Below are 26,027 nucleotides of genomic sequence, written 5' to 3' on the forward strand. Positions count from 1 at the left end.
TAAATCAATTTTTCCTTTCTTTTCTGTATCGTTATTTACTACTAAACCCAAACAGCATATTTTGAATTAATAATTCATGATATTTGAAAAAGCATCTCAAAAATATTTCAAAATATATATTAAATTGTTTTTAAATTAGTGTTGTTTTTTTAAGTCACAATGAAATTGGTGTAGCAAACAGATCTATTCTTTCATTTTTATATATATATATATATATATATATATATATATATATATATATATATATACACACACATCCAAGTGCAATGGATTATAAAAATAAATAAATAAATAAATAAAAATGTAGGGCGGGCACTGTCCATTGTTTGAGGATTTGATTTTGAGATGTGGACTTTGCACTCAATAATTAAAGCATACTAAATTATTGGTGAAGTCCAGCATACATAATAGAGAAAAGTCTGTCATTATGACATTTTGATTAAACATTACTTGGTAATATACATGGATGATTCATTCACAATAAGATCTGTAACATATTTACAATAGAGATAGGTTAATTTCCATTTAACGCCAGCATAACTCCCCCACCACACCCACCAACCCCCCAACTAGCATGAGTTTTTTTTTTGTTGTTTTTTTAATCCAAAGGCCATTTCCTTCTGATAACATGTCTTGTTTCTTCATCATGCAGAGCGTCCAAGACGCCTCATCCTCACGCCGACTTCACATGGGCCTTAAAAAAGTTCCCAGACAAACGGACACTGCCGAACCACTAAGGAACAGTCCCCCAGAAGCAAGCTCAAAAAGGACTATCAGTAACACTGCACCACAGGGAGCCGCTGAACTGCAGTGCCCTCGGTGTCTCACCACATATGACGATGAGCACACGGCCGAATACCTAAACCACTGGGACGAGTGTGCCAAGCTGTGAGTCTTTTACCTCACTGACTTTTCACAGGGCACAGAAAGCACTGAGGACATAATCACTACAAGCTTGCAGACTGTGAGATGTGCGACAGGGTGTTGATGAAGGCAGGGACACGTTTAAACAGGATGGAGTCGAAGGAAGAGCTTTTTTTTCTCTCTTTCTTTTTCCTTTTCGATTGTGGACTTGGTTGATGTTCAGAAGATTGCATGTGGCATAGGACTCAGAATATGACTTTAAGTTGGTCATTTCCAGTTGAAAGGCTTACTCACATGGCTGTCATAGAATGCAGATGGTTTAGTTATGAAACGTTATTCAATCTCAAGCAATTGTGGTTTCTAAGTCACTGGGTTTTGCCATTTGTTTGGTGTCATGGTTTTAAGCATGATACGAGTTTCTGTCAAATTTTGCTTAATGCTGTATTGCAGATCTGTGTATAGTTCAGATGGATCATAAAATGGGTATCATATACCTCACTGATATGTATTCTCTTTATCAGCTGGTTTGCACTTTTTGCTATATTATAATTATTTCCAAATACAGATGATAAAAGTACATATTCTTTTATATTTAATACATAAGCTTCTTTGTTATTAGACTATTGAATATAATTCATACTTTTGTCATGGTGCTATTTGTAAAGTATATTGTAATGTTTATATATTTCATTTGTAGTTATATTGTTATTCCTTGCCTTCAGGTTAAATGTATCACATTCAATAATTATCAGATCATTATTTGTACCAAGAAATACAGAGCAGCACAGTACACACTATTAACAATCTTTTGATATTTTACTATTTGATTCATATACCGTATATATCAAACTTCAGTTTCCGATTAGAAATGTTATATGGTTCCGACGTGTAACATGTCATTACTTTCTCAGACTTCTAGGCACCTTTTGACTGTGAGGTACTTGCCATTTGATCCCCCTCTGCAGTTAAAAACATTCTAGTTTTAAGTAAGAGAGGAAGTTCCCTACATCCTGGTAAATTGAGGCGTGACGTCTCAGTTGCTGCGTCTGACAAAATGGCCTCCTAGTGCAGCAAACTTTTACAGGGTTTAAAGGTACTAACAACAAAAATCAATTGGCAAAATAAAACAGAAATGTGATAACTATAAGATGATTTATTTTTATAATAAAATATTTGCTTAAAGATCATTTTCTAAGCCATTTGTAACCTTGTTTGTGTTTGTGAGTGTATTTGTACAGTCAATGGTAATCATTAGTAAGATATGGGAAACCAGACGTTTCGTTATAATGCTAGTAAGATCATGAGGCATAGTGTGTCAAAGCATTAAACTCCAGTCCCACGGGATTTTGAAGAGTGTGTGATGTGCACAAGTGGTGGAAAGCCCCTTCCCAAGCACAACTGAGTGGAGAGGCTATAACTGCAGCAAATTCTCAGCTGTCCTGAGGCCTGGAAGTGAATAGCAGAAGAGAAGTAGGTGACTGTCGGGTAGAGGGATATAGTGGGACTGGCTATTTAAAGGGGAGGCGGCTATGGGACCAAACAAGGTCTGTAACTATCAACTATCTTATCAAATACATATTCACTGAATCAAATTACTATTGTGTGATAAACATTTTGTGCCTAGTACTGTAGCTGAACCGCTGCCGTAGCTTTGAGAGGCCAGTAACACATCCACTATGAAGGCAACAAAAACGTGACAATTTAAAATAGACTATAGTGGCCATTGGTGACAGATTGGAAAACACTGTGCGTGTCGATATGCGATTTGTTATATGATATCTTATGGCATTAGTTGATAGAGTGCCGCTGGGATGATGTTTTTTTGTTGTCCTAAACTCAAACATTCAGAATCATTTTCGCATGCTAACATGTGGCTAAATGTGACCTCAGTTGTTTTCAGGGACATTAAACATCACACCGAATCGAAAACTCATCTACTCGCTAGTCAACTTTTACAACCTCATTGTGTTTGTGCTTGCTAACTATTCTAACTCAAACTTTAAGGGATTTTTTTTTTTAAATAAAGATTTAAAAGGTTGTCTTATAGTGGCGAGATTGCAGACATGCGGCAATGGTGTAGTTCGAATTCTGAATTGCGATTGAAATGACAATCTTTTTACAAAACGTTTTCGTTTAAATAGTTTTAAATCAGACTCACTCCACCATTAAATCACTACCGAGTTTATAACCGACTCCTTCACTGAACTGCAATCAATTTTTCAGAATCGAAATTAACCTGTAACCATTACTAACCCTAACATGTTGCAATAAATGGTATTCTAAAAAAATATAATTGTTCATTGTTTAGCATAGTGAGGTCAAATTGAAACTTTGTTTGGGAGTAAAAATGTTAGGTGGGCGACAAGTTGGAACCACAAGTAGCAGAGTGACATTTATAAATATTATACAAATACAATTATTACTAAAGTGACAGCATTAACAGTTTCTGATGAGCATTTCTGTGAATTGTCAACACAAAAAGTAATTTGCCTCCTAAATGGCTCCGTAGGCATTTGTGTGTGTGTTATATCTGGGAAACCGGTCATCATTTCAGGCCCATATTCAGCTTATTCAAGATCACGTCAGACATGTAAAGGAACATCATGGTCCCCTGAGTCAATAAACCCCTGATGAGGTCAGACACACGGCCCTAGCTAGCTGCCACGGGGGTAGGAGGGAAAACTCCAGCAGGAGTTTCATGCTCTCTACTTCAGTCAAGTCACCACTCTCGAAATGACGTTGCTCAAGCACAAGTACACACTTTGGAAGATGCTTGAAGCCGCAGCAGTTCTGCATAGAACAGAGTCATTTTATTCGCAAAGTCATTGAGAAAATTGTGTTGCTGTAAAGAACGTTACTAGAGATTAGAGAAAAGCTGAAGTAAATGGATGTGTGGGGTGTTTTGTTCTTTTACGAAACCTTTTTTCCTTGGAGAAGTGAAAGGTAGGCTGGAAGGGATTCCCCACCTCCACACACACACACACACACACTACATTCACATTTATAATAATGTGAGGCCTGTACATCTATTGCAGAAAAGCACGCACACCACAATCCTCCTTCAGAAAGTGGAAATAATTAGGTCAAATGATCACATGACTTTTACAGTAAAGACTTACACAATAGCTCCAGAATTGAGATACACCAGGTCAGCACTTCACAAGAATCCTGCACTTGTACAATGGAGGAGAGAGAGAGAGAGAGAGAGAGAGAGAGAGAGAGAGAGAGAGAGAGAGAGAGAGAGAGAGAGAGAGAGAGAGAGAGAGAGAGAGAGAGAGAGAGAGAGAGAGAGAGAGAGAGAGAGAGAGAGAGAGAGAGAGAGAGAGAGAGAGAGAGAGAGAAAGAGAGAGAGAAAGAAAGAGAGAAAGAGAGAGAGAGAGAAACAAAACAAAAAACCAAGTAGCCTATTATGGTGTCGCTTGTCTAGTCTTTATTATCCTCAACTTTATCTGCCATGCTATTCCGGCTGGGAAAACTTTGGCAAATTCCATGCCAAAACAGATAAACATGGCCTTTAATCTTCAACGCAGGGAATTCCCGAGCACTGGCTAGCTCATTTGAAAGAGCAACACTTTATTTTACACTGTTGTTGTTTCTGACTGTCTTAAGAGTTATCACGACCTGTTGTGTTGTTTTTTAGATAAGAGCGATCAGAACTCTATTGTCAATTCCAGTATGTGGAACGATGGGGGTTTTCCCTCTTAAGCTCTCTGTTTCTCCTCAGCTCTGGTCCATCCTCAATGAAAAGATCTTCATGAGTGATTACAAACTACACTATCTCATCTCCGATCTTTCATTCGTCTTTAATAATCCCAGCTCTCGCTCTCTTTCTGACCCTTTTCTTGTCCAAGTCTTGTACATCTAGGCTCTGCACATAGTCCTGTCAAGACAGGATAATAAAAGGACAGTTGTTGTTATATCCAGATGAATATGGCAAGGGAACATACTTGGATCCTGTTACATTTATCTAACACTCAACTTCAATTTAATTCCCAAATGTCTATAGGAGATTTTTCTTGATTTTTTTTTTTGTGTGTGTGTGTGTGTGTTTGAGAGAGAAAAGATGTGTGTATTGATATGCATGCAGTCATCTTGTGTAGTTGTTTTTCTTATTCAGTCGAAACAAGTAAACTTCATGTTGAAAGTACAAAATGAATCTGGCCTCAACCAGAAATGTCTTACTAAAAAGATTTTACATAAATGAGGTAACTCCAGCATTGCATCATGGGGGACTAAAAGTGGGCAGACTCACAGAAGCACTTCCAGGAGATTCACAAAATCTCCCATTGTTCATTCTCCGGTTTCCCAGCCAAACACGTGTTGATTTTTTAAAATTATATAAATAAATCTAAATTTAATTAAGTGAATTATTTTACTATATATATATATATATATATATATATATATATATATAATTTATTTGATTAAAAATACAAACAAAAACAGTAATATTGTGAAATATTATTCCAATTTAAAACAGCTGTTTTCTATGTGAATATACAGTAAAGTGTAATTTATTCCTGTGATCAAAGCTGAATTTTCAGCATCATTACTCCAGTCTTCAGTGTCACATGATCCTTCAGAAATCATTCTAATATGATGATTTGATGCTCAAGAAACATTTATGATTATTATCAATGTTGAAAACAGTTGTGTACAAATTTATTTCATGATGCTATGATGAATAGAAAGTTCAAAAGAACAGCATTTATCTGAAATCTAAAGCTTTTGTGACATTAAACACTACCGTTCAAAAGTTTGGGGTCAGTAAGAATTTTAATTTTATTTTTGGGGGAAAGAAATAAAATAAATCAATACTTTTATTCATCAAGGATGAGTTAAACTGATCAAAAGTTACAGTAAAGACATTTATAATGTTAGAAAATATTCTATTTTAAATAAATGCTGTTCTTTTGAACTTTCTATTCATCAAAGAATTTTGAAAAAAATTTGTACACAACTGTTTTCAACATTGATAAGAATCATGAATGTTTCTTGAGCATCAAATCATCATATTAGAATGATTTCTGAAGGATCATGTGACACTGAAGACTGGAGTAATGATGCTGAAAATTCAGCTTTGATCACAGGAATAAATTACAGTTTAAAATATATTAAAATAGAAAACAGTCATTTTAAAATATTTACACCATCATGCCATTCTAAATGGCAAGTATAAACTTATTGCCTGATAAAGTTAGATTTATAAACCAGGCACTAAATTTATACTCGCCATTGAGAATGTCATGATGGTGTAAATATATGTTTAAATATATTATCAATTACTAAAATTAGATCATCTCTTCCAGAACAAGACAAGCAACAGTCTCTCTAACCTGTTATATCGGTTTCTTTGTTACATGCTAAAAGGAGGTAGGCGTTTACCACAGCGAAAAAGGTTTTTTTTTGGCAGGAAGTAAAGAAAAAAAAAAAAGCCCTACATAAAACAAAGTTTGATGATGACGGATAGTGACAAAAGTTCCCTCTCTGTGGGAGTTGTAAGTTTAGAAATAGTCTGTCAAGTGGTTTCGAAGCTTAAAAATATGCCCTCCCTCCCATTTTAAAATGTGATTCCAATACATTTCTTGAAGAGTGAGGTAATCATAATTTTTGTTGCACTGTAGAAGTGAAAGCCAAAACCATGTAAATACTTCTAAATGCTCTGTCACTTTAAACACCAAGTTAAATCGAACTTCTGATCGCTATCAACAAAATTGTTTTTAACATTTACATTTTTTATATTAAAGAGTTTAGCTCAAATGAAGAGTTCAAATTGATCAGTACTTCCAGTTCAACTTATCAAACAGAATGATTCACCTTTGGAGGGCAGCCTTTCTGACAAGGTAATGACAGACTTAAATAAGAGAAATAAAAAGAAACAACCAAATTATTAGTTTGAAATGGAGAATCATGCACAATAACACAAGGAACATTTAGAAAGTCTATTTTAATTTCATGTTGACTTTAACACACCCTTCATGGGATGGCAGGGATTTTCCCCCCCTTTTTTTCTTATCAAAAACAGCCGCCAGCATAAACATCACCTTTATCTCAATATGTATTCAGTAGGGCATGCTTAGTTGAAATAAGATGTGTTAAATGATAAAATCTGAAATACTTTTAAGGTTATTTTCACCTTCAACATTCACTTACCTCTCAGCAGAAACTGCCGAAACCCCGTCCAATTGATTGCACTGGAAAAGATGGTTTTACTGATTAGTGAAAACACCAGCCTGAACCGGGATTGTACCTGCCACACCCTGGTAATAAGGAAAGAGGAAAGAAAACAAAGCAAAATAAACCTTAAACTATTTATAATGACTTGACCTCAAATTGAGCAAATTATCCCAAATGTTTGGATAACTATTATCGCTGTTATTATTGCTAAAAGTGTTAGCAATAAACTTCTGTCATTAATTCCTCACCCTCATGTCGTGCCAAACCCATAAGACTTCTGTTTATCTTCAGAACACAAATGAAGATATTTTTAATGAAATCCAAGAGGTTTCTGTACCTCCAAAGAGATCCAACGCAACTACCACTTTCAAGGCCCAGAAAGGTAGTAAATACATCAAACTAAATGATGGTGTTTTTTTTTTGCGCAAACAAAGCACTCGCGTTGCTTCATAAAATTGGGGTAGAACCACTGGAGTCGCATGGATTACTTTAACTACCTTTCTGGGGCTTGAATGTGTAAGTTGCATTGGATATCTATGGAGGGCCAGAAATCTTGGATTTCATTAAAAATATCTTGTATTCCGAAGATTAACGAAGGTCTTACGGATGTGGAACGGAACGAGGGTGAGTAATTAATGACAGAATTTTTGGGTGAACTAACCCTCTAAGTATGCAGATACAGCCAGTGTAAAACCGTAAACACTGAGTGAAACAGTTGTGGTGTTTCACACGCATCCGTTCTTACCAGAACGATGGGGACGGACCCGTTGCAAGGTGCCAGGTCATGCAAATTAGGGTGTTAGGTTGCTCCTGTTATGTTGATCTGCAGTTGGCTCTGTATTTCCCCTTGATTGGATGAGGTTAGGAATTTGCTAAGTGTTATAAGATGCAGATGGAAAAAAAGACAACTGACACAGAAATGTCCTGCCACTCTACTGTATTCCATCTTTCAAAAAGAAAGACAAGATTTTAATATTACTTAACAATATGTTAAAAAGTAGCCAGTCCGGCTTCAGTGTTAATACAATATACACTCTATAACAGATTGATAGTGTGAGTATTGTTCTTTTCGATTCAATTCTGAAAGTATTCTGATACAAGCTTGGTACAAGTTGAAAAAAAAAAAAAAAGAAAAATAAAAAAAGAAAATAAAATGGTAACTTGAACACAGTTGTTACTCTGAACAATTTTAAATGGAACTGACGTGAACATTGTCAAGTATTAGCCAATCTCCTGATAAAGGGAGAGAAAGGGGACAATGACGTGAAGCTGACCAGTCCGATTCTCTTGACGATGAGGTGTGAGGAAGTGCAGTGCTAGGTGCAAAGGTGAGCAAAGCCACAGTTGATTTGAATAAAAGGATCTTTTTTTTCATATTCAGCTTTTTTCTTTAAGCATGTCATTTGCAGTGCCTTCATCCAAATGTACATAAAGCCAGAGAAAACCCAGAACATGACACACAGACCTAAGGGAAACGGCCCACTCACTGACAAAAAGCGCACACGCTTTTTAAAAGAAGAAAAGGGAAACCAAAATAATAGGGATAAACTTATAGAGTAGCATTTTGGAGTTGTTTTTTGACTTTGCTTTTTTAACTTTTTCTCTCCAGAAGTACTGCAGGAATATAAGCCCATTTGGGTTCTTTGCAGAAACCAGAGCAACAAGGAAAAGGCAAGGCGGCATGGATAATGTAGACCAGAGGAGCGGTTGAAGCATAGCAGCACTGGGGTCAGCAGTCAATCTGTAGAAATGTGGGAGAGAGAGAAGAAACCAGAGGAACGCTTATCGATTCCTGCCATTGTCTCTGGAAGACCCATTAGTGGGCAGCAAACGTGGCCTTCTTCAAGCTAAAATTGGACCAGTTGATGGACAACCTCTGCCTCGTCTGTCGCGCAGAGTCCAAGCAGAACCTGCGGAAAGGGTGAAGAATAAATTCATTGGGGAACAAAAGGTCATGAATGCCTGAGAAAAGGTGAGGTCACATGTACCATTGCTTAGTGAAATTCCAAATGGCAAAATAGAGTCATTCCAATAGGAATCCACACGATCGGGAGTTTCGTGTGAGGATGAAAAAGTTCCCCATGCAGATTTTGCCGCACTGACCAACAGAAAGCTGCCTGGTTTGAAAGAGTCTACTGTATAAGCAGACCTTTATACATGCTACTAACAATGGACCTGTTTTTGCACGAAATTTCGCTAATGTGACCGCACTTCAAAATATTACTCAATACTATCAAACAGTACCTTTTAAAATATTCCACTTCACGTTCGGTCTCGTCCATGTCTACGCTGTCCAAATCAATGTCTTTGGGCAGAAACACATCATCTGTTGGACAATAAGAGAATTCTGACTTGTTCAAAAGTGAACAAATTGTAAACATTCGTTTTATCGTTTATCTTCAGACAATTTGGCAGTTCACACTCACCTATTGAGTTATTCATCTTGTCTGCTTTTTTCTTCTTATTCTTCTTGGGTTTGCTTTTGGGCTGAGGGGACTCGTTGTTTGGGACTTTGCCATTCTGCTGAGGAGGGTCTAAAGCTGAAGATTCGATAATTGGAGAGTTCCTCTCGTCTTTCCCTCCATTCTGTGGCTTTTTCCCATTAGTCCTCTCTTCCCTCTTGATCTCGGTCACTGACTCCTCTGAAGCTCTCTGCTTGGCTTTGGCGTCAGTTTGAGGGCTGGCCGCATTCCCAGCTTTTGGAGGCTCTGGAGCTTTGGAGGTCTCGGCTGGCCTCTTTGTGGCTTCACCGTTGGTTTTGGAGCCATTTGTTTGCTGTTTGGGTTTGACCTTGGTATGGGAGGACTCTGGGTGGGAGGTGGTGCCATTCTGGAGGGCGGGAAAGTCTGAGGGTCTCTCTTTGCAAGTCTTTGGGCTTGGCTGTTGCGATGGGCCGTTCTTCCCATTGGTAGGTAATTCAGGTTCTAGACGAGGCTCCTTAGGACCGAGACGGATGAGACTGTGCAGTAGCTGTGTTTTGCCGTTCTGCATGTTCTTTTCTAAAACGCTCTGTGCTGTTTGCTGAAGAGGCTGAGGGTTGTTGGTTGTTGGAACGAGAGAAGGAATTTCAGACTTGGACACCTCCTTGGCTTTATTGTCTTTCTTTTTCTTCTTAGATGCCCTCAAGTGCTGCATTTCCTGCAGACGGAGGAGCTCCTGCTTCAGTGCCTCCTCCTCCTCCTGCTGTTGCCTTCTCTGTTCCTTTAAAAGCTGCTGCTGCATCTCCAGTTCCCGAGCCTCTGCCTCAAGACGGGATTTCTCCTCCAGCTGCACCCAAACAAAACCCTAGACAGTTAATCTCATGACAACCCCCATAAGATACATACACACATGATCCCACATACATATATTTTTGGGTCGATCACTGATAATGGCAAAGCAGTATTGGTCAATGCGATCACCGAAATAAATGAAACTATTCTGGTTGATGCGATCACAGAAATAAATGATACTATTCTTAATATATTTTAAGTATATATAAAAAAAAGAGATAAGAAAGTATCATGATTTGACAACTCTTATTTATTGGCAAGCAACATGTGCAACGTATTCCATTCCATCTCTTAAAAGTAATTGGGAACAGCTTTAGAGCTTAAAAACAGCATTCCTGTGAAATAAATAAAAATAAAAACCGGGAACAGTCTTTATCAACAACAAGAAATCATATGTAAAACAACACTGCATAGTTTACACTATAAATTAAATTTACATTAATCCTACTAAATCTACTAAAGAGCAGTGAGTGTAATTAACATTAAGGACACAGACAGAAGCAGGAATATTAGGCTGCTGTCACTTTAAGACCGATTGCATGGATTCAATATACTGTTAGACACGTGACTCATTTCCCAACTGTTTATGTTCACTTAACACATAACCGACTACTCACCAAGCCGGGCATTTTGACATGCCATGTGTGATTTTAACCATTTAGGCTCGTGTTCCACTCTGTCTCGGAGCACATGCACAGAAGGTCGCTTGGGGAAGGGAAACAGTATATATTTTGCAGCTTTAAACACTTTAAAGTAGCTGCCGGAAGCTAGTTATTTTTAGGGCTGAACGATTAATCGCACTTTCCATGTAATCGCTCTTAAATCGAGATGGCTTATCGCGATTTTGAAATCGCAAAGGCTGCAATTATTTTTTATGTGCAGTTTGTCATTGATGTACGGCTCTGTAAACGCTGCTCCATCTGAAAGCACTGAGTTTGAGTCACTTATAACGTGCATTTGAAAAAACAACAAGCGTCAAGCATCTTTCCAAAATATGAGAAGCATTTATGAACCTCGTCCAAGAACAGACAACATTTAATAACATGCATTTACTCCAAACTCACTTCATAACGACAGCTGAGCTCCTCCTTCTGTGAGATGACGTGCCTTCTTACACAGAATAAGGCAGTCGTGTATTTATAAGTCATGTTTAATCAAAGCGTTTCAATCTTCTGTTTATTCAGCTACAGCGATAGGGATTTCCTGGAATAATGCGCATTATTGTACTTCTGAGGCGGGGCATATTTAGCGTGTTTTGCGTGAGAGCGCCCTCTGGCATTCAATTGGGGCAGTATTTACTACCAATCAGCCACACTCCACTGACAAGCTGCGCATAAGATAATCGCAAATCGCGTGCGGTTTTGTTGCGATTAATCGTTCAGCCCTAGTTATTTTAGGCAATAAAGTTTTAAATATGGATATTTTTCTTACACAAATGCATCGCTTCGCTTCAGAAGGCCTTTATTAACCCCCCCCCAGAGCCGTTTCGAGCCCTTTTATCACAGATGGATAGGGTTTGATGGACTTCCAAAAAAATATACCCACGTACTCCCATTATAAAGCTTGGAAGAGCCAGGACATTTTTTTTTTATATAACTCCGATTGTATTAGTCTGAAAGAAGAATGTCATATACACTTAGGATGGCTTCAGGGTGAGTAAATCATGGGCTAATTTTCTTTTTTGGGTGCACTATCCCTTTAATTGCTCTTTTAATTAGAGCATGTCAGTTTGAGCAATTACAGTTTAGCAACAGTAGACTATTTACCGACAATCACTTATCTAGCTGATTTGGATGTTAAGTTTGGGCTTTTAGGGAGGAAAGAAAGCGCACCTCTTTGAAGGAAAGAAATTCACTAAAAATGTTTAAAAAAATAAATAAATTTTTTTTAAAAAACGCACACCTCTAGTTTCTTACTGTCATTGCTGTGGAGTTGCTGTGGTTGCAATGTCTCCGCTCTACACAAAGACGTTGCAAATTTATTGTCCTTTTTTCAGATGCTTGATAGAACTGTCAGACAGTTAATGCAGTGAAGGAATTTTAGCTGTGCATAGAAAAATTGTCTCGCGAGTTTTGCATCATCTGATCCGCTTTTCTGAACAGCCTTTATAGAGACCACCAATCAAACTATATAAAGCTATTATCGGCCAATAATCATCGGCACCTGATCAATCAGAGAACCCATATACATAAATCCTTTTATTCTTCATTACGATATCAGAACAGTAGTATTGCATTTTTAATGTATTTTTGCATAAATTAGTATACACAGACAAAAAAGCATGAGTTTACCTTCTTCTGTTTGTGGCGGGCACGTTTGGCTGCTTTGGAGCTGGTGACAGGTTTGTTGTCTGCGCTGTTGATGAACTGTAGCAGGTCCTCTACCTTGCGATGGTCTTCCACCCCATCCCGCTCCAGCAGCAATTCTTCCTTCTTAGGCTGTTCCTCCTTCCGCTTAGTCAGCCGGAGTCTCAACTTCTCCCTCATCTCTGCATAGTTCCTACTGGTGGGTGCGGCAGGAGGCTACAAACCACAAACAACATGAGTAATTAGTTTATTTATTCATGACACTTTCTATGGTAAACGCTTAACATGAACTGCTTCCACAAATATTCCATTAATAGGGGCTGGTTGACAAAAGCACTGGAGCATTCAAAACTGTTTTGGTGCAGGAAATAAGAGCATGTACTGATCCATCAGACATTGTGAACACCACACACTGATTAAAAAGCTCTGATAACACCTCAAAGTGACTGACTATAACTGAAATGGAGCTGGCCGTTCTGATGTATACAGTGTGTACGAGCAGAAAAGTGTCAACTTGAAGAGATTTTACTATACCGTGGTAGATGTATATTTTCAAGACCATCTGTGAGTAAGGACTGCTTTATGATAATGTTAAAGTGACAAGAAATTGTACTTCCCATCATGTTCCAATTCTTGCAAATACCAATACCGATAAATGGCACATCGATATTCTTTCCTATTCTCTAAACAAATTCCGGTTTATCACTATTTGTCACATGTATGTTCTGTTTTAGTTTAGTTTTCACTCTGTTCCTGTTTTCCTGTGTTCCTAGTTTGTTTCCATGTTTGTTAATTAGTTTCCATAGTCCATAATTCCACAAACCTGTTCTGTTTCACGCTGATTACTCAGCATATGTTTAAGCGCTGGGTTTTCCTTAGTTCTTTGTCTGGTATTGTCGACGTCAGTATTAATGTGGTTATGTTTCCTGTATCTCCAACGATCTCCTGAGTTTTTTTTTTTTTTTTTGGATTTATTGATTCATTGTTCTGGAATTCCTTCCATCGTGCGCTTCATTGGAGCAGGAGCAGCAATCTTTTGAGGACCACACCTGAGGATTTTTAGAACTGGCGTCACACAAACTTTCCTGAGCATTCTTCTGTGCGTCGTCTTTTACAACAGCTTGAACGAACGCACAAAAGCACGACAGCCCAATGTCGGTCTTGGGGGACCTTCACCTTGTTTGTAGAGTGGGTGATCAGACAGATCACTGTTCACCATCGGAAGACATACATCACTAGCCCCACTCCAGACCCAGAGCCCAGCCAGCCATCACCCCGTGGCACGGACATGATGCCAGAACCCACTGTAGATGGAGGGCTTGAGCCTGCCGCGATGCATGAGCCAGCGCCAGAGAAAAGGACTGAGCCAACCATAGCCCCGGAGCCCGAGTCCCACTGTGAGTATGATTAGGTGTGTGAGCTGGCTAGATCATGTGCCACCATGGGACAGCTAGTGAAGTTCGAGGGAATGTATGTAGACCCTGCCCACACTCCCACTGCTAAGGGTGAGCTGCTGCTGATCTCTGGTGGCTATTTTAATTTGGAAGAGGATATTTCCCTTATTCTCATGTCCCTGTTGGTTCCGCCCAGCTCCAAGTCTCCTGTGTCTCCGCTGGTCCCGCCCAGCTCCAAGTGTCCTCTGTCTCCGCTGGTTCCTGTCAGCTTATCGGCTCCTCCCTGGTTTACTACACTCTGCTCTGCGGATCCAGCCTGTCGACATATTGGCTCCGCCTTGGCTCCTTCCTCCCTCGGCTCCACCAGAGACCACCATCCTTACGGCTCTACCGGACTCCCTTATCCCTCCGGCACTGCCTTGGTCAGATGTTGCTCTTTTATTCATTTATATATTTTTATGAAACCTTTATTTAACCAGGAAATAAAACTCTTTGAGATTTAAAATCTATTTTACAAGAGGGACCTGGCCAAGACAGGCAGCAGAGTTATTTAAACATAAAAACATAAATATACACATACAAAGAATGTACACAAACCACTCAAAACAAATACAATCAAGTAAATCCAAAATCAAATGCTTTAAAATACCCTTAAATTAATTTAGTGATATCAACTCTTTTAAAAATAATTTATCTTGTAACTGGTTGTTACAAGATACATTTAAGCAGATGTTTAAAAGATAATAATAAATATTTTTGAATGATATGCTGCTTTAAGTAAGAGGGAAGCAAACCCAAAATAATTGTATATATAAATATGTACCAGTGCTTGAGTCTGGATGACAACACAGGCCTTCCAACCGAGAGTACAATAGTAGTAGTAGTAGTAGTAGTATTTGAGTTTATTGCCATATCAGCATTACCGGCTATTACATGGCAGATACATAAACATTTAACAAACATAACATCATTAGTACAATTTAATGAAAACAATGGAAAGTACAATTCTATAAAATATTCTTTAAATGTACTTGTGCTAAAAATGTTTTAAAACAATCTGGATCCATAAATAAGTCCTTCAAAGTTTGTCCTGATAAAAAGTGCTGTCTCATGGGCAGTCCAAAAGAATATATTTTACAGACATTTTGGTGCTTCTTCACCCTTCAATAAATGCCCATGAGTAAGTCTAGTATGGCCATTTGGGCACCTTGTAAATACAACTTGGTCGTATCTTGATTTAAAAGGGTAGACATATTTTCCCAACCACAGAATTAATTTAAAAATAATTTGTTATTTATCTACCCATTCTGCTTGCCCTTTCTCTAATGTATATTGGTTAATTAAGGGATTTATCCCGAGAACAGTAAACAATAGGTAAGGGCTTTTGAATTACTAATAAACCTTAATTCTCCATGATAAACAGAATCCAACACCTGTAAACAATGCTTAGGCGCCTGAATATAAATATCAAAATAATACATCACTGACAAAAAAGTAGCAGCTACCAATCTCTTCCTTGCTTCAAAAGAAAGATAGGACTTAACTCAAAAGAAAAAAACCCATTTCAACTTCAGTTTTTTCACAAGGTGGTGAACATAAGGCCCAAAAGAGAGGGAATCATCAATTAAAAATCCCAGATATTTATATGGAGAAACTATTTCAATCATCAAAACTTGAAGAGTAGTAATTGAGCGCGAGTTTGAGAGTGCAGACTTTTTTTATATGAAAACATCATGAGGCGGTTTCCCAGACAGAGATTAAGCCTAGTCCTAAAATGGCCTTTTAAACCAGATTAACAGAAATCTGCTTTCTCTGTCATGGTCTTTTAAATAGTCCTAGGCTTGGTCTAGACCAGAGTTTAATAAACTGATTTCCTGGAGGAAGACTAAAGCTAATCCAGGACTAAATTGACACTTAAATTAAACCTACCAGGAGGCAGGTTTAACTTCAGATTAACGCTATGTTATAGCCTATATATACACATAGATATATGCATATCTCCATGCTGGAGACTCTGGTTCGAATTCTGCTCGGAGTGGGTAGAGTAAGAAACTGAGTTCGCTCACAACATTTTTGTGAACGAAAAGTTTCTCGAGGGAATGCAAAACATTTTGCAAGCAAATGCAGTTTCTCGGGAGAACGCAAAATATTTACTAGAAAACGCAAAAACATTGAAAAAATTTTTTTCTCCCATCTCATATTTTTTCCCTTCAGCATGTCCCTTTAGTTTAGGGGCTTCGTAGATTCCACAGCTGATGTGTGGAGTTTTTCTTTGCTATTTGCTTTAAGAGTTTTCTCTTGTTCAGTAAAGCTTTTTTGATTGCAGACTTTTTTTCTATTGTCATTGTTTTCCTTGGATTTACTTCTCAGTTCCATGCAATTTGAAGCTTTTCTTGGTTCATTCCATGTTTTATATGCAACCTCTGTCATGCTAATTCAGATTAGCACAGTTGGTTTTAAATTAATCTTGTTTTAGTTCAGGACTTCATAGCCCAGGTGTTAGTAATCTGTACTTAATCTGTTTCAGAGAGCCATTTTTTAAGACACGATTAACTACTCTAGATAAAGGCCTACTCTACTCCTGGCTTAATTTAAACCCTGTCCGGGAACCGCCCAAAAGAGTTTCGATTTTAAGTTTAAATAAGTTAAGCTCTGACTGAGCCATGGACTTCCGAGCTGTCCGCTTTGCTCCGTCTCTCCACCCCTTCAGCACTGTCTGGCTCTGCCTTCCCTCCGGCTCCACCTCGGCCCTCTGGCTCACCGGCTCCACCTCAGTTCTCTGGCACCACCTCGAACACTTGTCACTATGACTCCGCCTCTGCCTCCAGGACCATCAGTGTCGCCCGGTCCCATCTGCTCTCTGTTAACGCTTAGGGCCTGCCTCATCTCCATCACTCATCCCCCTGGTGTCAACAGCCAAGCCTTCACCATGGCTCCTCCCTCCATCGACTCCGCAAAGGGTCCTGGCTGGGCTCTGGGTCCCCACCTAGCTACTCCTTCCCCTGGCCCACCCTGGTTTCTCCCACTGTCACCAGCACTTGTTCCTGCTCTTCACCTGTTCCACGTCAGAGCTTCTCCAGAGCCCCCTCCCTGCCGCCTCAGTTGTCGGCATGAGGACGTGCCTTTCCAAGGCGTACTGTCACATGTATGTTCTGTTTTAGTTTAGTTTTCACTCTGTTTCTGTTTTCCTGAGTTCCTAATTAGTTTCCCTGCTTGTTAATTAGTTACCATAGTTAACAGAAGAATGTAGGCATCACAGCATTATAATGTGCTATATGAAAAATGGATTTTAATTGTGAGATTTGCTAAAATTATAGGTTTTTTTAAAAGATCAACTTTAAGTGAGTGTTAGATGATGGCAAAGATAATTTGAACGTAAAAACAGGGAAGTGAGCAAAACAATGAAATATCCAAAACTACTGTATATCCAATATCAACAGATACTATAGATAAAAAAGCTTGAATATCAGCTGACAATCAAAATACTATTGTTTATTATAAATAATGCAATTATGTAATATATTATTAATATTGTTATATTTGGTGAAAGCCAAGGGAGAGTGTTTCCATACCCCTCCGTGACCGAAGAATTCACAGTAGCAGCAGTCACAGTACTTTCCTTCCTTCTGATTGGTTGAGGTGGAAGTGGATGAACTGTGCTCCGAGCTGCTGTCATCATCTTGGCTCTCCTCTCCTTCATATGGCTGGTGATCGTAGCCTCCGTTCCCTTCACAGCGATGACCCTCACAGTCTGGATCACTGACAAAAACATTCCAAATGTGAGTATATGAATTCAATTCCAGCTCATATTCCAGTTTATTTATTAAATATTAAAGTGCCCCTATTATGCTATTTTAAAGTTTCCTAATGTTGTTTTGGAGTCTCCTAAAACAGGTTTACATGCATCAAAGGTAAAAAAAAAACTGTTAATTTTCTCATAATATACATTTGCACATCACCACATTTTCAATGATTCTCAAACGACTCGCCAGATGAATCAATCTCTCTAAATCCCTCCTTTCGGCGAGCTACTCTGCTCTGATTGGCCAGACATCTCAGTCTGTTGTGATTGGTCTATCACGTACAGCTGTCGAAAACAAAAAAGCCCATTGCCATAACAACGTCAGCTATGCGTGTCCTGAGGCTTCCTACTAGAGCTGCACGATTAATCGTTAAAAGATCGCAATCTCGATTCAACCCCCCACGCGATCTTAATCCTGCATTTCTACGATTCTGCCAATGATAGTCAACGAGATAACGCGTTAGGGGTGGAACTCGCACTAGACTCGGTTCGGCACACATGTGATTCGCGGATTAACTACTAAATTTAACCATCATAGAGTGAAAGTTCATTATTTGGACGTGTAATGACTTGCCAATTTACACATTGAAACAATTTTAATCGCGGAAGAAGAGCCGAAAACCGGGACTCGCGCGCTATCTGTGCGCACAGCCACACACACAGAGAGAGAGCCGCATTTCAGACAGCGCTCGAATGAACACATAACACAAAATTGTCAAAATTTCGTCTAAATGACCGTCTTGACAAGTATTCTCATGTCATATGTGAACAGCTGAGAAAGAAACGGATATTATATATATATCCTGTTTTCTGTGTCATTGATATAAATAAAACAATAAAATAAAGCTTTAACAAAGATTAAACTATATTTAATTTATACAGTGACAAATAGTGTTATTTTACATTTAAGTTTAATTATTAATTTCTGTACACCAATATATGGATAGACTTTGTAAACTGTTATTTAGTATTCATCTCTGCTTGAAATTTGTGAATCTGTTCTTATTTTATTACTGACTGTTCACTTGTTTTAAATAATGTGTGAACTTTATCAGTTAGGCTAGTATTTTTTTAACGTAGTAGCTATCGAAAAACTTCAACTGAGCTTTAAGTAATAAATGAAAAGCATTATATACAAGTTATTATAAACTTCTCAATTAAACGCTTATCTTAAACTACAGTATGAGATGGTTAAAAGCAAAACTGCTCAATCACAAAGTACCAGTGGCCAGACGAAACAAACGTCTATAAAAGCAACACTATTCAACGCAACACCATACCCAAAAATGTTGATAGTGTTTCTTGCTAAGAATCATTAATAGGTCTAGCCTGGCGTAATACCTTTGAATGTTGTCAATGTTTAATTGTCATTTTTTATTTATTTAAATATTACATTCTTTTTGTTTACTGCATTTATTTCAATTTGACTGAAGCAAGAGTATTATGTCTTACTTTGTTTCTATCATGTTTGGTAACCTAATGTTCAGGATTTGTAGATCTTTAAAATAATAAAGCTTTTCAGAATCGTGAGAGAATCGTGATCTTGATTCCAAAGCTCATTTTAGCCAGAATCGTGCAGCTCTACTTCCTACACCGTAAAATAAACACAGTAACGAACAATGACGTTGATTTTACCATATCAATCAGAGCGCGAGTCCGATGATGAAACATTGGAAAAACTAGTTATTCAACCCGAACCTCCATCGCAAGGACAACTCGAGCAGGATGTTTCTCAGTGATACACTAACGTTACTCAGTTTGAGGGACATTATGAGATGTTACAACTGTAATTCCTCACCATCAGCATTAACAAGTGCATGTCCATCAACAAACCGATTATTTTACTAGCACTTATTTGTTTACCGATTATTTTTCTAATTTATTGCGGTGAACATGTGGAAACTGTATCAATAACAGTGTATACATTAGCCAAGCTCTAGCGTGAATGACTGATGAAACAAGCGTTGGTAAAACAAATCTTGCTCCATGCTTAATCTTTCCTCAAAGAAGTGAGAACGACAGACAATCTGCATTAATAGACACAGTTTTAGGTAACGTTAATAATGGCCCTCAACTGATTAGCAGAAGTATTTCAGTAAGACAGTAATAATGCGAGTTAACCAGTTAGCAGGAGACCAACACAATATAAAACTCAAAACTAAGTATTTTGAAAACCATCTTTCAAGAGCAAGCGGTTTGCGAATCCTGCATTGAACTCTGAGATTTGAGAAGCAGTCTTAAAGGGATACTCCACTTTTTTTGGAAATAGGCTCATTTTACAACTACCCCAGAGTTAAACAGTTGAGTTTTACCGTTTTCGAATCCATTCAGCCGAGTTTCAGATGTTTAGAATAATATCAGTAACCAGACAGTTTCTGGTCTCATTGACTTCCATAGTATATATTTTTTCCTACTATGGAAGTCAATGAGACCAGAAACTGTCTGGTTACTGACATTCTTCTAAATATCTGAAACTCGGCTGAATGGATTCGAAAACGGTAAAACTCAACTGTTTAACTCTGGGGGAGTTGTAAAATGAGCCTATTTCCAAAAAAAGTGGAGTATCCCTTTAAGTAAAATAAAGGGAACACAGCAAAAGTTTAGGATTATACTGCTGTGGTATCATGGTAAAGATTAATTTTAACCACTGAATCTTCACATGCTCGTCCTTGGGCAGTGAAAAAAAAACTGGCACAGCATCTTCTCGACATGAATGATGCTATCCAGTGTCCACAGGAATCAACAGCAGGTTTGAGGGGATTCAAGTTTTCCCCGGTGTCTGCGCGCGCAATAAGTGGGCGGGCAATATGCTAATGTTTCGTCTTGACGTCACAACGAAACGGCTTATGACTCGTTTGAAAAACGATTCATTTAATAGACTCAGAGTCGACTGTTACATTTGAAAGACAATAACTTTATATACGGTGCACTTTCAGATTTAAAACTTTGCAGGATGTTTTCATTCACTTAGAGCTATGTTACACACTACATGAAAGGTCATTTTCAAAAATCTGTAATAGGGGCACTTTAAAAGCTTGACATGCCATAGAAATTAGAACAGCCTGTCTATTTTTTGGATGACGGGACAGCAGGAACATCACACAGAAGGCATATAAACACTATAGATGATGAACTGACCTGCACACGCTATTTGGACCACTGATTAAACCTTCAACTGAGGTGGCTTGCTGCTCACCAGATGTCAAGCACAGACTCTGATGGACATCCATGAAGACTGGAGTCTGAGTTACAGTCTTTGAAAAGGACTGGGTGCCTATACTTGGTAGGTGTGTGTTGGGGGAAGAAGGGTGTGAGGTTCCGTTGAGAGGGGGGAGAGACGAGAGACTGGTGGGGCTATTCCTAGGAGCAACAGGAGTGGGATGTCTATGGTCCTCTTTACCTAAATTATGGAAAACTTCATCTACAGAAAAAAAAAAAGGAAATTCAGCAAATGAAAGCAAAAATTCAATCTTAAGACTCATGATGGGTCATTTAGAAACGTGAAAGTGATTATTACTCGACTGGACAGTGGTGGCGGCACTGGAGACAGAGGAGGTGGCAGAGGAAGTGGCCATCACCACTTCACTGGCCTCCATGAAGGCATCTTGGTAGTTGAAGAGACACTTTTTCTTGGCGCCGTTCTTCCTCTCTTTGCCATCTGGGGAAGGATGGGGGTTGACAGTGGGGTCCAAACTGGAGGAGAGAAGGGGCACGTCGGGAAGAGGAGGACCCAGCATGTCACCTTTGACAGGGAGAAGAGTTTCAGTGGGATCATAGAGATACTGAAGACAATAAAACCCACTTGGCACAAACTTTTTGGTAATGTAGTGACCCTTTAAATATATATAAAATACTAATACTAACACTGTAAGGAGCTGAAATGAACAACTAGTTGTTACTACAGTGATGTCACCCTCTTTTGGACACAGACAGCTCGTCTGAGGTGTGGTGCTAGAAATTGCATTTTGACTCATTCACAAATTTTGATCTCTCTCCAAAAGTTCCTCATCACCACTCTTGCGGTCTCGGGGAAACCCATCAATTATGGTCAAGAGAGGGCACACTATTTAAAAGCAAACGCTTAACGAGAATAAAACACACCTCCTATGTGGATGACATTTTGGTAATGATGGCTGGGCGATTACACGTGTCTGATCGCTAATATTACTCAAAAACAGCTCCACCAAACAGCTTAAAATGTTTGTAGTTTCTAGTTTGTGGCTTCAAAAAGTCAAAAACGTTCCTAATGTTAACACTATATCCAATTCTTGCTGATGTGTGACAAGTGACTCATGTATCCCATATATATTTTTAGGGGTTAAGACTTTAGAAAATGAAAATAATTTAATGGATTCACTCAACTACTTTAGTGCGGTTATGGCTGTTCTGGTACAAGTTTTGATCAGATTGAGGGTAGGACTCTGATTTTGTGACTGTATACAATCCATTCATCATATTTCAAGCTTAATTCTGTTCTTTTACTTCAGATAACTTCAGATCCTGGTCCTCTATGTATGTTTGTGCTTTTCCAAATAATCTGATCGTATTCCAATATTTTGGAAATCATTTTCCAAATGATTTAAAACACTTATTTTTAGCACATTCTCTGATTGACAGGCAAGTAGGCAGTTATTTGTGGTTGTCTTGGACATATTAGTGCTTAACTACAACTCATCTGGTCAAATGCGTTTTCTACTACACTCCTAAAAATAATAAAGGTTCCAATAAAAGTACCCCTTGCCGTAATGCCATAGAAGAACCAGTTTTGGTTCCTCCAAGAACCTTTCAGAGAACAGTTCTTGATGAATGTTGTTCCAATGTGCATTACAAAAGTTCCATTGATATTAAAGGTTCTTTATGGAACCATAGATGGCAATTCAGAACCTTTATTTTTTAAGTAGACATGAAAAGGAAATTCCGATCATATTTACTTTTTATTGTAACGAATATCTGAGTGAAAAAAAATGTAGGACAGGGCTTGACTTTGTCCATCGTGAATTGATTCGATTGTTGGATCATTGTCATTTGCTAAATGTAACAAACTCATGTCAGTTAAAGGTTGCTGGAAGGGATGGATAATTGGCCAGTCCTCACACAGGTGAGGTCATTATTCACATTATTAAAAAAAGAGATATTGACAGTAGGGTAAGGGAAGTTAATTTCATGGTGACTTTTAGAGTGTTCCTCTGAATGTAGTCTGAATGAGCTGATCACCAGACACATAATACCAGATCTAAATGGAGCCTTTCAATGTTTTAAAACATCTGAATTACTTACTTTAGTTTTACTATTATCTACATTGAAGTGTGCAGAACATCTTTAAAAAGGCTTGAGAAACTGACCAGGTAATGGCTCCTGGAGCAGCACAGAAGGGTTCCAGTTCTTCATAATGTGCGTGTCCCAGAGGTTCTCTAGTTTGAGCGAGGGGCATGGCAAAGAGCCGTTCCAGTCCCCCGCCGTGCTGAAGCAGCTCTGGTAGACATGCTCCGGTAGGGTGGGGTTGAACACTTGCTGCTTTCCGCCTGTGTGACTGGACGTGGGGGTGGGAGGGAGAGTCTAGAGAAGATGATGTGGAGAGAGTTGGGATCATTACATGAAAAAATTCAATGAATGTCCTTTTAAAATGATTTACCATGAAAATCAGTGATTAGGATACTGAAAATGTTACAGAAAAATGTATAGTGGCATTACGTCATTGCTTGATAAGCAATGGTCAGCGATGTGGAAAGGGACATGCCCAGTAGGAAGTGAAATTTTGCACCTGTGCCTCTTTTTAAGATTTTGATTTTCGATACAAGTCACCCCCCTTGTGGCTGGAAAAATAACACAGGCATTGAGTCCCTACAAGCAGGGAATTTCCTGTGCATGTGCGTGCGTCTAACCTTGTTGTGTGTGAGCGGAGGGGTGGAGTAGAGGGTGGGCAGCAGTGGTCTGGGCAGGTGGGAGAGGTTGTGCAAGGGGAGATGGCCGTGTATGTGGGGGTAGAGGTGGAGGGCAGGGTGGGCTGCTGTCTTCTCTGAGAAGAACTGGTGACCCCCTGTGTGCAGCCTGCTGGTAGGCAGACAGGTGGAGTTCAGGCTGGAAGTGCTACCATCCCCGGTGCCCTGATTACACACGTGACACTCGCATGGATGTTGTACCTGATCCATCTAAAAAAAAGAAGAAAAAAAAAAAAAAGAAGAAAGAGGTCATTTTTATCCGAGATCATTTACTGCAATACCTGCAAATGCAAACCACTCAAACCAATGGACTCTCTCTGAATCAAAGATCAAATACATTTTTTAACAGTTTTTAATCTTGATGCCAAGGGGGAAAAGTTTAAAGTGTAATTCAACCCCTGGTCAGAGCCTAACTCCACCCACTGGCAATATTTGAAAAATGCTGGAAAACTGGGCAGAGCCCAGCGGAGACAGAGAGGACAAACCGAGGGCGGGGCTGAGCGGGGGGGCGTGCACCTGAGACCTGCAGTGGCGGATTGATTGACAGCTGTCAGACTCGCAAAGATGGAGGGTGACTGGAGTGATGCCAGTAGCTTTGCAACAGAGCGGTCATTTGAAGTAGAGGACTTTTCTCCCCCACCTTCACCTTAAGTGGAGGAGGGTGAATTGTCTGGACACAGGGCCAGAGCCTTATCAATTCGAGCCGCTGGCTCAAACTGCGGTCTTAACTCCCGATGCCGACGATGCTAGCGAAGGGCGTGGTGAGCTCGTGCCAGGGGCGTGGGTAGTGAGGCGTTGGCAGAGCCTGCATACGTCACGCGGGAAAACAACTTCAAAAAGGAAAATTCAACTGCAGTAGCCACCGTTCAACTCGAAGAGGGCAGCACTCAGATGTTTTTACACCATATATTGTAGAATTAAAACACTTTATAACCAAATGTCAAAATATTTACTCGAATCAATGAACAGCACTAATAAGGCCCCAGTCTTACAGATCATTAACTAAAAAAAGTTGTTTTAGGTTTGTTACCCTTTAATATATAGACCCTTAACGCATCTTTTCCTAAGCTCTACCTGTGTATGAGGGTATGATGGAGGTGGACAGTCATTTTTCCCTCCAGAGAACGGCGTCTCCTGGCCTGGAGGTTCCCCACCACATTCCCTCTCCCCCTCATCACCTTCAGAGGAACTGCTGCTGCTGCTGCTCCCCCGTGAAGACTGAGAAAACGAGAGAGGAGCGCTTATTACCACTGTTCAAACTCAAATGTCAAATGTTTCCAGTTGACAAATGTTTATTGTACACCGTAGGCAGCAACAACACTGTCAGATGATCAGCTGCCACCTACTTTATCTTTAAGGGTCATTCTCTCTTCCCCTCCACTGAGTTGGTTGTGGATGCCATTAATGCTGGCCACCACCGAAGGGTCTTCATACCCGCTCAGAGGGTAGATAGCAGACAACGGAGGCACTTCATCATCGCTGAGGCAGAAAAGGAAAAAGAAAGAAAGCAAAAGGAGTCTAATGACTCAGCTGTTGGACTAGTGTGATGTAATAAGAAACTGATGACACTGATGAAAATGAAAAACAGAAACTGAGTGAGCTTAGCAGGAAAGTACATAATTAAGTCACTGTAATCATAAATACAGTAATGACTATAATAATTGGAACTTGCCTGATCTGACCCATATCTGATTTTTGCAATACTGTCCACAGGAGACATATTACTAGTACTACAAATTACAACTAAAAAAAAATATTCCCAAACTTATATTTCAGCATTATCTACGTAAAAACCCTTGACCGCTCATAAAACTATTACAAAATGCAGCCATAAAGCAAGCAGACAAGGAACAACAAACTTTATGCCGCACCTGACAGTGACAGGTGAATTGAGATGATTATTTCACTGTCCATGAAACTGCATTTTACATTTATATACACTATCATTCAAATGTTTTTTAATCAAATTTGGGGTTTCATAATTATCAAGATTAAAATCAGTGTGTCCTGCATCGCCACTGCAAAAATAAATAATATTTTATCCAATATTCTGAATGTGAGTGCACCGTCTGAAGTGAATGCAGTGAGACAAAAAATATTCTCGCATTTTTCCTGCTGTGTGAACAATGTTGTCTGATTCACAAAGAGTGAGTCTTATGAGCTGATTCTTTTAATGAATAATTTAAATCAACTGACTGATTGTTCATATAGCAATACTTAAAGACACATAATTGCAGTTCCTTTTTTGTAATAAACAGCATTTTCATAAAAGA

General features: G+C 39.0%; 2 protein-coding genes across 2 annotated transcripts in view; one reads left to right on the plus strand and one right to left on the minus strand.

The window, feature by feature from the left end:
• tnip2 (TNFAIP3 interacting protein 2) overlaps nt 1-2,062 on the plus strand; it is a 4,608-nt gene extending 2,546 nt beyond the window's left edge. The window contains exon 6 of the mRNA XM_079864240.1: nt 653-2,062. Coding sequence (XP_079720366.1) covers nt 653-892 — 240 coding nt within the window. The 3' untranslated portion in view covers nt 893-2,062. The remainder of the gene's footprint in view (nt 1-652) is intronic.
• A 5,899-nt stretch (nt 2,063-7,961) lies between these two features.
• The window catches only part of fam193a (family with sequence similarity 193 member A), a 33,385-nt gene continuing 15,319 nt past the window's right edge, over nt 7,962-26,027 (minus strand). The window contains exons 13-23 of the mRNA XM_079846482.1: nt 25,101-25,233; nt 24,829-24,972; nt 23,698-23,964; nt 23,158-23,371; nt 21,333-21,557; nt 20,954-21,236; nt 17,586-17,772; nt 12,605-12,835; nt 9,468-10,308; nt 9,286-9,367; nt 7,962-8,951 (exon numbers count right to left, since the gene is read on the minus strand). Of these exons, the coding sequence (XP_079702608.1) occupies nt 8,858-8,951; nt 9,286-9,367; nt 9,468-10,308; nt 12,605-12,835; nt 17,586-17,772; nt 20,954-21,236; nt 21,333-21,557; nt 23,158-23,371; nt 23,698-23,964; nt 24,829-24,972; nt 25,101-25,233 (2,701 nt within the window). The 3' untranslated portion in view covers nt 7,962-8,857. The remainder of the gene's footprint in view (nt 8,952-9,285; nt 9,368-9,467; nt 10,309-12,604; nt 12,836-17,585; nt 17,773-20,953; nt 21,237-21,332; nt 21,558-23,157; nt 23,372-23,697; nt 23,965-24,828; nt 24,973-25,100; nt 25,234-26,027) is intronic.

Source organism: Squalius cephalus, assembly GCF_949319135.1.
Source record: "Squalius cephalus genome assembly, chromosome: 2".
Classification (NCBI taxonomy): domain Eukaryota; kingdom Metazoa; phylum Chordata; class Actinopteri; order Cypriniformes; family Leuciscidae; genus Squalius; species Squalius cephalus.